The sequence below is a fragment of the Ornithorhynchus anatinus genome, chromosome X3 (assembly GCF_004115215.2).
Source record: "Ornithorhynchus anatinus isolate Pmale09 chromosome X3, mOrnAna1.pri.v4, whole genome shotgun sequence".
NCBI classification, from domain to species: domain Eukaryota; kingdom Metazoa; phylum Chordata; class Mammalia; order Monotremata; family Ornithorhynchidae; genus Ornithorhynchus; species Ornithorhynchus anatinus.
Genome location: NC_041751.1, coordinates 12,001,458 through 12,017,988, shown reverse-complemented (window position 1 = coordinate 12,017,988; position 16,531 = coordinate 12,001,458). Strand labels below are relative to the sequence as shown.

The window sequence follows — 16,531 nt, the reverse complement described above, 5'->3', positions numbered from 1 at the left end:
GGGCTGGAACACTGAATGATTAAAGTGGAAATATCCTCAACTCTACTCTCTTCCTGAAATGCACTAGGAGATGATGGGCCCTGGGAATATTTAGGATGAACCCAAGATATGAGATGAAAGATGCAACTGTGTCAGTCAGCCAAAAAGCTCCAGTCTCTGCCATCTTAAGCGGTGCTAAAAAGCAGCATGACTAGTGGAAAGAGTACACGGCTGGGAGTCAGAAGACCTATGTTCTAATCCTTCACCATTGAATCTCTCGGTGCCTCAGTTTCCTCATCTGTAAAACAGAGGTTTAAATACCTGTGCTGGGGACTTGGGTCCTAATCCCAACTCCGCCACTTGCCTGCTGTATAACCTTGGGTAAATCACTCCACATCTGTGCCTCAGGTTCCACATCTGCAAAATGGAAATTAAATACTTGTTTTCCCTCTCCCTTAGTCTGTGAGCCCCATACGTGGCAGTGACCGGTTCTGATCTGATTGTTTTGTACCTACCCCAGTGCTTAGCACAATGCTTGGAATATACAAAGCACTTAAAAATAACACAAAATTATCATTGTTATTATAAATGAGAAGAGTGTGAGAAATATGGTTTTGATTTATACACCTCACCTCAGGTAGATATGGCAAACTCCTTGGAAAACTAGGCGCTCAATTCACAAAATTCATTAAGTTCTTGTATAACTGGTGTGTAAAGTTATTTCTGCCAAAATGTGTCCCCTCACTATGCGTTTTGGGCTAGAACACGATGGCAAAATTGAGGAATATTCTTCCACTAATAATAATGATTGTGGTATTTAACTGTTCACTATATGACAAGCACTGTCCTAAGCAGAGGGGCAGACAAAAAAGAATCCGATCAGACACAGTCCCTTACCACATGGAGCTCACCAGTGTGAGGAAGGAGAATAGATATTTAATCACCATTTGATAGATGTGGAAACTGAGTCACAGAGAAGTTGAGTAACTTTCCCAAGGTTACGCAGCAGGCAAGTGGTAGATTAGAACCCAAGTCCTCAGACTCCTAGGCCTGCACTCGTTTCACTAGGCCACACTGCTTCCCTGTGGTTTTGAAAAAGAATGGAGTTTGTGATTTGATTCCATTTAATTCATTACACTGTCTTGAGATGCCTTGTGCTGAGGGAACACGTTTGCATTCCCCATTCATGTAAAAGATGATGGCAAAGGCAGGCAGGAATTAATGACAACAAAACTGGACCCCAGCCAAGAGATTTACATCTCACCTGGCTTAACGACTGCAGTGCCAAGGGCTTTCTGTTGAAGTGGAGACAGTTCCATCTCGTGGGCTAAGTTTCCAATGTGCCCAACGCCAACCATGTATGTAGGAGGGGATGTGGGGAGAAGATGGGGGTGTGTTTGATCTCTGGCAGTTGGAGATTGCCAGGATTAATGAGGCCACAATCTCATCATGTGCACCAATGCCGAGCTGCCAGGCTAGCTCTCACAGCTCACTACTCTCTGAGTCTCCCAGAGGAATTCAGGCCTGCAGAGCAGCCGGAGAAACTTCTGAGAATCGGGGGCTGCGTCTCAGGAGTGAGATGTCTGTAATTTTGAGGCCACAGACACTTTTGAGATGACCCTGGCCTGGGACTCCGCACCCACCCACTCAACACCGGTGCCTTCGGAAATGGAAACAAAATGTGAAATGGAAGTGGCTCAAAGCTCTCGCCGTTCACTGGGGAACAGAAATTCTCTTGCAAGATAATTCCTCTAACTCAGAACATGAGACTGTGAAATCTCTGCCACTTGTCGGCTGTGTGACTGTGGGCAAGTCACTTAACTTCTCTGTGCCTCAGTTCCCTCATCTGTAAAATGGGGATTAAGACTGTGAGCCCCACGTGGGACAACCTGATTCCCCTCTGTCTACCCCAGCGCTTAGAACAGTGCTCGGCACATAGTAAGCGCTTAACAAATACCAACATTATTATTATTAAATCTCAGCACTGGCTCTATCCCCTCGGCTACAGGCAGTCGAATGTCATCTCGGAGTTTGAGTGCAGTTGAGGGCTAGGAAAGAGGGTTCTGTTCAGGAAAGCATTGAGTCTCATTTCCTTCTGGATGGCCTTTGCACCCTATATTTTATGGATATGGGCAGCTTAAACATGTAGCTAGAGGTGAAGGGGATAGACTATCTGCCATTAGATCCATTTCCACCACAAAGCATCCCCATGGCAAATTTCCTCTTCAGAATACTGCCCGAAGTTCCAGCCAAATGACTCTTACACACTGGAAATCTGACAGGAACAGCAGCAAAGCCAACAAATAAACTACTCCCCCAACCTTCATGCAAACACCCATAAGGGGCTGGAAGCAAACTGGGGACCAGGACATAAAACCTTGCTCTCTTTAATTATGAAAATACTTCTGAACATGGAACACCTAGCCCCCAGTGGTTCATCCAGTCCATGCATGGCTGATTAACTTTTTATATTAAAAAATAATCCCAAAATGAGGCAAAGCTAAGGCTGTACTTAACAGGCACATTGCCCACGAATAGTTCACCACAGGCATGCTTTGAAAAGCTGCCTGAGAAAAATGGAAGTTCTCTGCATCTTCAAAATATTATACTGTGTGTCAGCTGGCAATTTATTTTGTAATAACTGTTCCGTGCGGGTGAGTGTTGCAATTTGGAACTGCTGCCATTTTTTACCTCAGTTTTCTCATATCTGGTCCTACGCTATCCTAATAATTCAATCTGGCAAGAGGGTGGCACAAAAAGGTTGATGAGGAAATTGAGATGTCAGAATGCTGAATTTTAACTTATATTAATAATAATAACATGTGTTAAACACTCACTCTGTGGCAAACACTGTAATAAAAGCTGGAATAGGTATATGATAATCATCATCAATGGCATTTATTAAGTGCTTATTCTTTGCAGAGCATGTACTAAGCGCTTGGGAGAGTACAGTACAATAGAGTTAGTTGGTAAAACGGCCCCTACCCACACACACACGACAGACACACGCACACAGGGCTCACAGGCTAAGTAGGAGGAACAACAGGTAATTAACCCCTATTTTAAAGTTGAAGGAACTGAGGCACAGCAAAGTTAAGTGACTTGCCCAAGATCACATGGCAGGCAAATGACAGAGCCAGGTTTAAAACCCAGGTCACCAACTCCCAGGCCCATGTTCTTTCGATTGGGCAACACTGCTTCCCACTTCTTCTTTAGCCTACTCATTTATCCCCACTCAGTATTCCTGGCCAATAGACTATTCTGATATCATCATCCAGTGGCAAAATTACAGTATTATGCTGTGACATTTTTATATATACATTTACCTTCTATTGCACTAATGCATTCAATTGTTGCCTCCAACTTCCAAAAGAAACAAAAAACACATCTATAGCAATAGCTGAACAGGTGAAATTCATTTGGTTTGCATGTTAGCCTCTACCTTGTGTTGAAAATTTTTTTTCAACAAGTGTTCATTCTTCCAAGGACAAACAACCCTCTGCAATGACGTTACTCATTCAATCCTATTTCTAGTTAATCATCAGTTTCAAAGAATGGCCAGACCAAACATATCTTCTTTTTTTTGTCCTTGGTTTCTGAGCAATGCTCACATCGAATGGCAATAAGCTAGAAAATGGTTTTCAAGGGCACAGTGTACAAGTGCGCCAGGGATCTCAACGTGACCCACCCAAAGGTACAATCTCAATGGTAGCAGTGTTGTCTTTCAAGCGAAGGACACTTGTACTGTTTGTACTACAGCACCACCAAATGCATTATAAACCCCTAATTTATAGGAACTACCTTTGAATTACCTTTTCTCTCCAAACCTTTGGCTTCAAAGTCTTTCATTAGCCATTAAGTAACTCCTCTGTTCATTTCCTTTTCCACTTCCTGGACTGAAATAATCATTTTATGGTGAAGGAAGATGACTATGAGGAGAGAGAGAGAAAAAAGAGAAAGAGGATATGGAAAGAGAAGAAAACTTGCTTAAAATCACACGATAAATCAGAGAGGAATTGCACCTAATACTCCAAAGTAAAACAGTTCAGGGTTCAAATGTCAGTTTGACATTTACAGAAAGAAAATTCTCTGGCATCGTTTTTCTGGAGGTATATATTCCAGATATTCCAGCCCATTGGAAAATGGGAAAGACCTGATAGAAGGAATGGGAAGAGAAGGACGAAGGAGCTGAGATTGAGTGAGTGAGAGGTGATGGAAGAACAGACACATTTTATCTTGGATTTGGGGAAGGATGAAAGTTTGGGAGGATGTCAAAGTACGCTCTTTCTTAGAGGAGGAGAGAAGCCTTAAAGGAAACCTCTGGACTGAATTCATTTCTTAAAAGGAGACTTAGTTTAAAAAAAAAAAGGGAAAGTAAAAAAAAATTATAATGAGACCACCGGAGAGTGGTTGGGATAGTCATATGGGTTTCATCTGAGAAAGGATCAAAATATGAACATAATCTATAACTATTAAGTAGAGATGATAGCATATAAATTTAAAAATAATGGAAATGTGACTGAAAACAGTTCCTAGTGTTTAATTCATTTATCAGTTCTATAAATTCCCCAAACTCCAACCCAGTGACAATAAATTTGTGTATACAAACACGCAATGCACACACACACACACACATTATAGAGTTGTGTTCTTGCAGTACCTCATTTATTCAATTGTATTTACTGAGCACTTATTGTGTGCAGAACACTGTACTAAATGCTTGGGAAAGTACAATACAACAATAAACACTGACATTTTTGCCCACAATGAGCTTACAGGAACACTCATACTATACAGATTTATCTATCCCAAAGTCATGTTCTTGGGCACAAATAGGGAGGGACAGATGCTACAATAAATTATAGATAGGAGGCAGAAATAGAGCATTAAGATAAGCACATAAAATGGACTATGCAGGATGGGAGGGTAGCTGTGTTGTGAATGCCAAAGTGTTCAGGTGACATGAAAGTGCTGAAATGGGAGATGCAGGAATCTCAAGGTGAGCTAATTCTCTACCACTGGTAAAAAAATACACACCAAAAAGAAGAGTACCTTCATTATTGTTTCAGGCAAGATAAACATTAGAGCAGGACTTTGATAATTAGATCCTGAAGCTTGTGATAAGAGGGCAAGATCAAAGACAAGGTTTCAGAATATTGTGTAATTCTGGACCCTGTTAACAGCAGTGGTAATTGCGAGACTACTGAATTCAATGCCCTACACCATTTAAGAACTTTGGTTGGAAGCATTTAAGATGTATGTCCCTGAGGAAAGTTTGACAGCCTAATCAAATTAAATCGAAAGCCAATGACCCTTCTGTTTTAGGTTTTATTGTACATAGGAACACTTGAAATAACAGCAGGAACCAATATATTACTAGATCATGATGACAGGATGTCAGTGCCATCATCTTCAGCCAATTTTGAGACTTAAGGCTATGAGGAGTTATACTTTACTCATAGATTGTTGAACAGTCCCTGCTTTTAATCCATCTAAGCAGTGCAATATTGCTTAATTAAAATAGATTTGGGGAAAGAATATTTTACATTAATTATTTTGTAGGAAACAATTCTGTTCCATTCAAAGGGTTACATACGGAATAAACGTTTTGCTAGATTTTGCTATTCTGGGGTGACAAATTCTTTGACCTGCAATATTAACAAAACTGAATTTTAAAATGGGGTTTTTAATCTCCATTTCATACACCACTTTGCTAAATGTCCAAAGTTTCAAACCAAGTATTTTAAGCTCTGCAGGGAAGCAGCGTGGCCTATTGGAAAGAACATGGGACTGGGAGTCAGAGGACCTGGATACTAATCCTGGCACTGCCTCTTATCTGCTGTGTAACCTCAGGCAAGTCCTCTGTGCCTTCTGTGCCTCAGTTACCTCAGCTGTAAAATGGGGGTTAAGACTGTGAGTCCTATGTGGACAGGGACTGTGTCCAACTTGATAATCTTGCCTTTTACCCCAGCTCTTAATACAGTGCTTTGCACATAGTAAATACTTACTAAATAGCACAATTATTACTCTCTTTTCTGCCCAGGACCAGGACTAGACCAAGGGAGAGAAGAGGTGAGAGGGAAGGACCAGAAAGATTAACATGCTTCCCTTGAAAGAAATGGGGACTTGGAATGATGTGGCCTGTGCTAAGGACAAGTGACATGCTAAAGGGCAAAGAAGTTGGCGGTGGCTTTGCCAGTTGCCGTGATGTTGCCTTACCAAGGTTGCCACCCTAAATTTCCCACCGCAAATCCCAGAAACACTTGATCCATCTAAATCCTCTCTCTCCCTCCTTTTACCTCACCCTAGAGGGCACACCCCTTAGGACTGGCTCAATCAAGGCTTGGCATATCAAGATGACTCTGGGATGCTGTTGATAATAATTGCGGTATTTGTTAAGCACTTACTATGTGCCAGGCACTGTACTAAGCGTTGATAATATCAAGGTGACTCTGGGAAGCCACTGATAATCTTAAATCCTACTCTCTCCTACTTAGTCTGCGGGACAGGGACTGTGTCCAACCTGATTAACTCGTCTCTGCCCCAGCACTTAGAACACCGCTTGGCACAGAGTAAGCACTTAACAAGTACCATAACTATTATTATTGTTACAATCATGTTCAAGTCATTTTGTGTGGGTGTGCCCCAAGATCACAGACAACAGAATTAGTAATAAGGACACCCCCCACTCCGGCCCCATTTCAAGTTCTGAGAAGAGGTGGGGCAGCCATCTGATGGAGCGATTTGGACCCTTTTGTTCTACCATGGGCATCTAAACCCATTCTTTCCTAGCTTCAAAATAGAAGAATGATTGGTTGAAAGGGCAGGAGAGATCAGTAAGAGCATTATTTTAAAGATAAGGTGGGGAGATCAAGGACTTCTGCTCCCCCTATGTCAGCCAATGAGTCATTTCCCAGCTTTTATGCCCCAGGTCTGAACAAAAGAAGACCAGGTTCAGAAATGTTGTGTGTTCCTCACCAATTCAAACACCGAATGGAAATCAGAGGAGATGACTCTTCCTTTAGACTGTCAGTTCCTTGTGGGAATGGATCACATCTACCAACTCTGTTGTCTTGTACTTTCCTAAGCGCTCTGCAAACAGAGCAGAGTAAGTGCTCAGTAAATATCACTGATTGATTTGTATAAAAACAGTGAAACATCATCACAATGAAGAGGGAAGTTTTCAGATTTAAGTGCTTCAGGTTTTAGTGTTTCCCTCTCTAAAAAGCCCAAACGTCCCTCTTTCAGATGTAAAATAAATTAATATTTCTTTAAGAAGAGTTTTACATGATCTCATGGGATCAAACTTGGGACCATTTTTTAAAATGTCTGTTTTATCCTGAAAAGTTTATTTTCCAACATTATCATGAAAGATAATGGATTGGATCAATCTCGGAGAATATAAAGGATAGATTGAAGCTTTTTGAGACTAGTATACATGTTGATGGATGTAAATTAACCATGACAAAAATGGGATATTAAGAAATCCTAAATGAATTTTACCAACTTGCCAGTATTTGCCAGTAGCTTTTAGCTGAAGTCAAAAAAATGATACAAGAAAACAGTAAACATTCTGACTTTTACAAAGTTAGTATTTTCTATTTAATGGCTGAGTGTGCATAATGTAAAGATAGTCAAACTGTTCCCAATATTCTCAGCCTAAAAATTGTACAAAAAAAAGTACGTGAAACTATTTGACAATAGCTCTGTAACAGCTACAACTTCAGTTGAAAGAGCCAAATCTTTTTAATGTCTTGAAATAAAAATTAATTTGGGATATCACTTCTTGAGCATCTATAGATGATACATGTTTAACAGTGTTCACTGCCCCAAAAGAGTTCCTTTTAATAGCAATACAGAGCACTATGCTAAACACTTGGGAGAGTACAATACAACAGTGTTGGAAGACACATTCCCTGCCTACAAGGAGCAAATAGTTTGCTAGGAGTGGATAGACTCTAGTTCATTTCTCCTACAGGTGTTATCTCAAGAGATGAAGCGTGGCTCAGTGGAAGGAGCCTGGGCTTGGAGGTCAGAAGTCATGGGTTCTAATCCTAGCTCTGCCACTTGTCAGCTTTGTGGCTTTGGGCAAGTCACTTCACTTCTGTGGGCCTCAGTTACCTCATCTGGAAAATGGGGATCAAGATTGTAAGCCCCATGTGGGACAACCTGATTACTTTATCTTGATTACCTTGGTCTCAAAATCTTTTAGAGAAATAAAAATATTTTCACACAGCAGTTCCTCCTCTTCCCCAGCCTCTGAGAGCCTTGTGGAAATGACCGGCACGAGGATTTGGAACATTTGGGAACATTTCAGAACATGAAAACACACACACACACACAACCCCCATCCCCCTTTGTCTTTTGCATTTTGTGGTCATGTTACCAAAGGTATTGAAAGCCTGTGGGTGCAGGTGTGGTGGCAAAGCAGAATGGGTGATTAGCAGGCTGGCCATGCTGCTTATAAATAATGTTCTGTGCTAGGGCATGCTAGGGAGGGTGGATGGAGGCAAGTTTGGTCCCAACATGGGAAAGAAAAAGAGGACTTTGCTCTTATTCTATTCTCCACCTTTGCCCCCAAAGTGATTTCATGTGAAAAGCATTAAAAAAATAATTTCTAGTTGCTGAGAAGCTGCATGGCCTAGGGGAGAGAGTATGGGCTTGGGAGTCAGAGGACCTGGATTCTAATCCCACCTCTGCCACTTATCTGCCACTTGAACAGTTCACTTAACTTCTCTGTGTCTCTGTTATCTCATCTGTAAAATGAAGATGAAGACTGTGAACATTATGTGGGACATGGACTGTGTCTAACTTGATCGTCTCGATGATCTTCTATCCCAGTGCTAGTACAGTGATTGGCACATAGTAAGCACTTAAAAAAATCATATTTTTTTAAAATAAGACTTTATAGATCTATGCCTGGAGGTGAATCCTCAAGAAAACAAAATCCTGATTTGGAGATTTAATGTGGGTTAAGGGGGAACACTGAGACCCATTCATAATGACCAACTTGGATATAAACAAAATTAGCTTATTTACAAAAGGAATCTATTATAAAGTCCAACGCTCCCTCATGGTACTACTCAGAAGGGAATAGATGACACTACAGCTTTATAAGTGATTCCCGCCCCCCTTCCTCCCCTCCAGGCACAGTCTCTCCCTAAGCCTTTAAAAACAGTTCCCACTTTGTTTCTCTGTCCATTGCTCATAATCAGGGACTCCCTTTAAGAAAAATACTTTTGTGGCATCTGCTTATCTGGGCCCAAATAAGCTTCTCCCTAGTTTGACTTTGAAAATGTGCAGTTGATGTAGGCTGGGGTTGGTTAGCCCCCAGGATGACTACAAGATGCTCAGAAACTGCCCCTACACCACACACATCCAAAAGCTTCTGTGTTACATGGTGGCCCACTTATAAATGGGCCATAGTAATGCAGGGTAACTTGTACAGAAGGTTATCTTAAGTGGTGCAGCCTATAATAAAGAAGATTATTATAGGCTTTCATTTAAATGTACTAACTACACTAATAGCCACTTTTCATTATCTACAGCCATACCAAAACATTGGCCCAAGACTGTCAGAGCACAGAAGGCATGCTCCTCTGGTTTTCAAAGCCATGCTGAGAAAGTTATTTCTTCTGGGCAAACGTGAGGAAATGATCATAAAGAACAGTAGTCTTTCATCCACAGAATTATCCCCTGTCGAGCAGTGCTTTGCACAAAGTGCTTAATAAATACTATTATGATTCTTCCCCAGCCACTTCCTGCCCACACACAGAATGGCAGTAGTAAGCAGCAATATATCACTCCACGGTGCCACTGTACCCTGGGTGGCCAACTTTCGGGGATGGCAGACACCCCCTTTTCTGGTCTTAATAGCACAGCATGGCCTAGAGCAAAGAGCATGAGCCTGGGAGTCAGGAGATCTGGATTCGAATTCTGCCTTGCCTGCTGCATGACCTTATGCAAGTCACTAAACTTCTCTGTAACTCAATTTCCTCTTCCTCAATATGGACCGAATTGTACTTTCCAAGTGCTTAGTACAGTGCTCTGCACAGAGTAAGCACTCAATAAATATGATTGAGTGAAAGAATGAATGACCCTACACAGAACAGTGACTGTCTTTGATCCGATTATATTGTATCTACCACAGAACATGTTTGGAACAAAGTAAGCACTTAACATGTACTCATAATTATTATTATTATTACTGTTATTATTATTATGATTATTCCCCAGGTTGTATGGGGGCCAGGGTCCCTGAACTCTGAATCTCAGTATGAGCATGTTGTGGGCAGGGAAAATGTCTACAGACTCTGTTATATTGTATTCCTGCAAGTGCCACTTGTCTTTGTTAACTTGGACAAATCACTTCACTCCAGTTCTTAGTACAGTACCTGGCGCTTAACAAATACCATCATTATTTACTTATTCTCTGTCCCTCAGTTATCTCATCTGTAAATTAGGGATTGAGACTGGGAGCCCTATGTGGGACAGAGACTGTGTCCAACTCGATTTGCTTGTATCCCCCTAGTGCTTAGTCCAGTGCCCAGCACACAAAAGCATTTAACAAAATACCACAATTATTATTAGTAGTACAGTGCTCTGCACATAGTAAGCACTCAATAAATATGATCGATTGAATGTGCAGGCTACCATATTGAGACAAAGATCTTGGGCACACCTTATCGGAGTTTGGGCATCTTCCCAACTCATTCTTGAATCAGTCTCTTTGTTAGGGGCACCCAGCGTACTCAGAAAAAAAACAAATCATACAGTAAGGGTGGTAGGTGTTGCTATTCGCTAAGCACTGGAGCAGACACAGTGTAATCAGATTGGGTAGAGTCTCTGTCCCACATGGAGGTCACAGTTTAAAGGGGAGGGGAAAAAAAAGTGAATTCTCATTTTACAGATGAGGAAACTGGGACAAAGGGAAGCTAAGTGGCTTGCCCCAGGTTATACAGCAGGCTAGCGACAGAGCTGGGATTAGAACTCAGGTCTCCTGACTTCCAAGAATCGATTGGGATTCATTCAGCAGTACAATCTCTCCATTATAACATTTCAGTAAACAGGAGGCTGTTCCCTTCAATATCATCCCCACAATTCAGGATTTATGTTCCACACAAATAGCTCATTTGATCAAGCCAGAAACTGAACAATGAAGAATGAAATAAGACCCACTAATGGCTCTGGCTAATAGACAGAGGAAGACAACAGAACTAAAATGTCAGCAGACCATTTTGTTCTTTGCTCTTCACCTGGGACTGTTGAAGAAATGTTGGATCAGAGCAATGGCAAGTTCACTGAATGTGACTCACACAGTCAACTAGAGGGCTCTTCACTGGGGTGGTTTTTATTATCTATGCAGCCCTGTGAAAGAGGATTGGAATCAAGGTGTCATGGGATGGTGCTAAAAGAGGTGGAACGTCTTATATAAGAGGGTCAATATTTCCAGCATTAATATTCTTATTAAACATGTTATAAATGTTTCTCAATGTGCAGCTGCACCTCCATATTAGAATACTATATGAAATACTTTAAAGTAATAAAATGTGTTTTATTGCCTCAATAAAATGAGGCTCATATTTTTTCCCTCTCATCCTTTAAATGCAAACAAATTTTAAATATGGAAGGGTATAGTAAATTAAAAACATATCACGGAGTTTCTTTTTTTACATCCTCTTGAAGGAATTTCTTTTTAAAACAAAGGACAAATTTAGAACCTTCCGAGTCATGATCCATTCCAAACCTGAGTCATACAGGAATCACTAAGGCCTCTCACACCACGCTTCCCGCCAAGATTTATTGCTTAAGTGGGAACAAGACAATATTGTTTCTTCTCTTTTAACGACAACACATCGAAAAGTAAAGCTAAAGGGGCTTTAAATTTCTTTCTTCCTGTCTTAATTTCCCTGAAGTGGAGAGTATGCACACATGTTCTCACCCAGAGATTCATGAAAAAGATATTCCCTGTCTCCTAAGGAGATGCACTAACGACTCTCTCCTTTTGCTGCGACCAAGCTGAGAGCCATGCTGATTTAGGAGATGATCTCGACCTCTGCGATCGTCCAAGTATCTTGGCCTAGTCATGGCATTAGCATCCCTTCCTATTCTTAGCAAGGTGATCCAAGCTCTCGCCAGTCAGCATGCCAGGTTTGCGAGGTGGCCAGTCAGCCACCCAGGTTTGACCTGGTCTGTCACCCGTGCGGGAGAGATGCCCATATTTCTGGTTTTGTATTTGCGGTAGCAGCCTCCTGCTACAAATTCTTTGTCTAGGAAGCAGGGGTGGACAAATGCAGAGGCGAATTCTATGGTTCCAGATCAACTGTCGGGAGCAGGGAGAGGGGTTTAGGGGTAGAGCTTCAGGTGAACTCGGATGGACTGCCACAAAATGGCATCCGGATGACATCATCACATTATGGTGAGATGTATGTCATGTCTTGGGTTTCGTGGAGTGCCACTGTTAGCCACCCATGGCACTGTGTATGAGCTTTACATTTGGCCCCTCTAGAAGGATCATTATCTTTCAGGGAATGAGGAATGATAGAGTTGGCTGAAGTGTAATCTTCATTCATTCAATAGTATTTATTGAGCGCTTACTATGTGCAGAGCACTGTACTAAGCGCTTGGGATGAACAAGTCGGCAACAGATAGAGACAGTCCCTGCCGTTTGACGGGCTTACAGTCTAATCTTCTGAATGATCCCCTACATTTGGATGATAGCTGCATAAACGCAAGGGATGATAGCTGCATAAACACAACGCAATCAGTCCATAAAGTTCCTCACATCCAGTTCCTTTCTTGTCTTGCCTACTGTGAGGGTCCCAACATTCCTCATTCATTTAGTTTTTGACCTCTATATTTATTGCTTAAATGCTACCAAAAAAATTAACCTCTACCCCGTTCTGTATAGTTTAGACACAAGATGACCTCTTATGAACATCTTAGAAATAAAATCATTCTTAGCCTGGAACTCAATTTCATCTTCTAACCAAATTCTCCCCATGGTTATCCTGCTGGGAAATTCGAGATAGGCTGAGAAAGGCTATTAGCTTTGATTATCACCTGCTGAGGGTAAATTTGAATGCTAGCCTGGGGCACTGAATCAGCTTTTTAGACAAAACCCTAACATCCACCCAAAGAGATTAAAAGCTAGTGGTTCAACCACTGTGATCAGATGAAATGCCTTTGCCCAGCTGGCCCTTGGATAAAACAGATTAGATTGCATGGCAATCTAATAGTTTTAGACAGGTAGTCCAACTCTCACCCATTTCATTCTTGAAGAAGTACCTAGGGATCCTCACCTTGTTGCTGCTACTGATTTAGTTTTGCATCTTGCCCACTAAGATTAGAACAAAGGAACACAAGGGAACTACAAAGCTGGACAAGTTAGCTTCTAATATATGACAGATTACCATTCTCCACTGTCTTTCAAATTACTGTAGTAACTATTGTTCTCGGGGGGCAATGTAATAATAATAGTAATAACTGTGGTATTTGTTAAGCACTTACTATCTGCCCAGGCACCATATTAAGCAGTGGGGTGGGTAAAAGTAAATTGGGTTGGACACAGTCCCTGTTTCAAATGGGGCTCATGGTCTTAATCCCCATTTTGCAGATGAGGGAATTGAGGCACAGAGAAGTGAAGAGACTTGTCCAAGGTCACACAGTGGACAAGTGGCTTGTATTCTCTCCCAAGTGCTTAGGACAGTGCTCTGCACACAGTAAGTGCTCAGTAAATGCCATTGATTGATTGAATCCCAGGTTCTCTGACTTCTAGGACCATGCTCTTTCCACTAGGCTAAGCTGCTTCTGTTTTCTGGGATTAAAATGATTGTGACCTATGTACTTTCTCAGCTGAAGTCAAATATCCATGTAAACAGACTGGGTAGCTTTTAGAATGTCTCACAGTAGAAGCACATCTTGCTCATCAATATGCTTGTCACCATAACATATTTCTAATTAAAGTCAGATTATATCCAATAGCTTCCATTTTCCCAACTGCCCACTTTAATATGCAGCAGCCAAATGGAAGCTTTTCACCACTCGAATAAAAGAGCTGATGTATTATTGAGCTTAGCAAGTTTGCAAGTATAATATATCAGTAAGGAATTCCGTTTCCATGGAGGGTGCCCAACTATTCTGTATCTGAACCCCCTGTTCAAAGCAGTTAATTTGTATTTCCTTCCTTGCAACACACACACAATCCATTACCCTCCATCTCTTCAATAAGTAGCAGCAAAAAAGTTACCAAACTCAATTCGAGACAAGTTCTTAGTGAGAAAAATTCCAAAAGTATTAACACATCTTGAGTGGGAAAAGTAGAAGTTTCTTTCCACCAGTCCAATGCAAAGAGAGTTAAAAGAACACTTTAATAAAGGAATATTAACTCCCAAAGAGAAGTTATAACTGCCTACCTCCCAAGCCCTAGGCTAAATCACAAACCTCATCATTTGTGATTTGCATATTTCTATCTTGAGACACTGTATATCTCCCTTAGCTTTAAGGATAAAGTAAAAGTAACTAAGCCATTAAAAAGGAAAAAGCACTTTTGAGTTACCAGAGAGAAGCAAGTTAAGAAGTTAAATGATGGTCATGCACATTGTTCACTTATTCTGAAAAAAACAAAAAAAAAACCACAATAATACATGTCCCAGCACTCAGGACTGAGCCAGGAATTTCTAACAGAGAACTGGCCTCGGTTCAGCTGTTGGAAGAGAACCAAGGAGGTACAGAGTCACACACAGAACACTGCATATGGCTGTTGTAAAATAGCAACAGTGGCCCATCTACACTCCACCACCTTCAGCTCAGAGCAGTTGTTCTCGAATCTAAAGGAAATAGAGGGTGGGAAAGCACAGAATATCCCTGTATGTTTCACTGCAAGCTGCCCTCACTGTGGAATGCTTGGAACTGGACAAATTGTTTTCTCGCACTGAAGATACTTTTTCAATGAAGGCAACATTTAGAACTAACTGCTTGGATTCACAGAATCCACAGTATTCACAGAAACAAGGCAAAGAATATTCTGGGAAATTATTTCTATAGAAAACGTATTAATTTTCAATCTGAATTTTGTCAATGGCTAACCCAACCTTTAGCATGGATTTAACACACTTTAGGGGAGTCTAGATTTAGGTCTTACAAAACTGAAAATACTTTTTTTTGAAGCTTGGTTGACGAAAACATTAACAAGTACTTTTTAGATGTTCTTTAAAAAGTTTTTTTATGGTGTATTATTAGAGTTGTGTTCATTATTTCAAGAGCTTTAAGGGTACGGTCTTCGTGGCCTGATCATTCAGTTCATGTGATGGGTAACAATGAAACAAATTGGTCTGTTCAGACCAGATAACAATGGGGAGGCAGCATGGACTAGTGGAAAGAGATTGTGCCTGGGAATCTAATCCTGGGTTCTAATCCTGGTTCTGCCACTTGTCTGCTGGGTGACCTTGGGCAAGTCACAACTTCTCTGCACCTCAGTTCCCTCATCTGTAAAATGTGGATTAAGTTTGTGAGCCCTATGTGGGGTAAAGACTGTGTACAATCTGATTAGCTTGTATCTACCCTGGAGTTTAGTACAGTGCCTGGCACATAGTAAGCACTTAACAAATACCATAAAAATAAAAAAGACATCCCATTCACCAGGACCCCATGGTTACTACCCTTTCACATTCTGCTTTGTAAAAGAATAGGTGATTTTAGTCTCTATGAATGTTAATCAACAGCATTAAACATTTTTATAAATATCCCCAACCCCACTCTCCTAAATTTTTTTCCACAATATAAGGTAAAGTTTCTGTTGTACTGTGATAAGATTCCTGATAGTTCATGAATTGCCTAACCACCACTCATCTGAATATGTCTGCTCATTTTTTTTAAATTTTAAACACTGAGGTTGTAAATACTTTTGCATTTGTCTCTGGCACTATGGTATAAGCCCTATATGTGCAGGGAATGCGTCATTTCCTTTTTCTATACCAAGCATTTAGTACAGTGCACTTATGAAGAGGGTGCTCAATAGATGCCACTCCTAATAATAATAATGGTGGCATTTGTTAAGTAAGTACTGTATGCCAAGCATTTCTGTGTGACCAGTACTATACCTGGGATGGATACAAGCAGCATGGCAGAAGGATATGGGTTTTAATCCCAGCTCCTCCACTTATCTGCTTTGTGACCTTGGGCAAGTTACTTCACTTCTCTTGGCCACAGTTCCCTCATCTGTAAAATGGGGATTAAGATTGTGAGCCCTATTTGGGACAGGGATTGTGTCCAATCCATTTATCTTGTATGTACCCCGTGCTTAGAACAGTGTCTGGCACATAGTAAGCACTTAACAAATACTACAATTATAATTGCTATTATTATTTATTATAGTACAAGATAATCAGGTTAGACAAAGGTCCCGTCCACATGGGGCTTACAATCTAAGTAGGAGAGAGTAGGATTTAATTCTCATTTTATACATGAGGAAACTGAGGCTCAGAGAAATTACATGGTCACATGGCAGACAAATAGAGCTGCGATTAGAACCCAGGACCTCTGATTCTCAAGC

The 16,531-nt window shown here is 41.0% G+C and overlaps 1 protein-coding gene across 4 annotated transcripts in view; it reads right to left on the bottom strand.

Annotated features, from left to right (window-relative positions):
• Positions 1 to 16,531, bottom strand: part of FBXL7 (F-box and leucine rich repeat protein 7) — a 471,040-nt gene that overhangs the window by 62,973 nt on the left and 391,536 nt on the right. For 3 of the 4 annotated variants that reach the window (XM_029053850.2, XM_029053852.2, XM_029053851.2), the window contains one exon: positions 3,792 to 3,908. The exons of the other annotated variant lie outside the window; for it this stretch is intronic. In XM_029053850.2, the coding sequence (XP_028909683.1) occupies positions 3,792 to 3,828 (37 nt within the window). In that variant the 5' untranslated portion in view covers positions 3,829 to 3,908. The remainder of the gene's footprint in view (positions 1 to 3,791; positions 3,909 to 16,531) is intronic. 4 annotated transcript variants of the gene reach the window in all.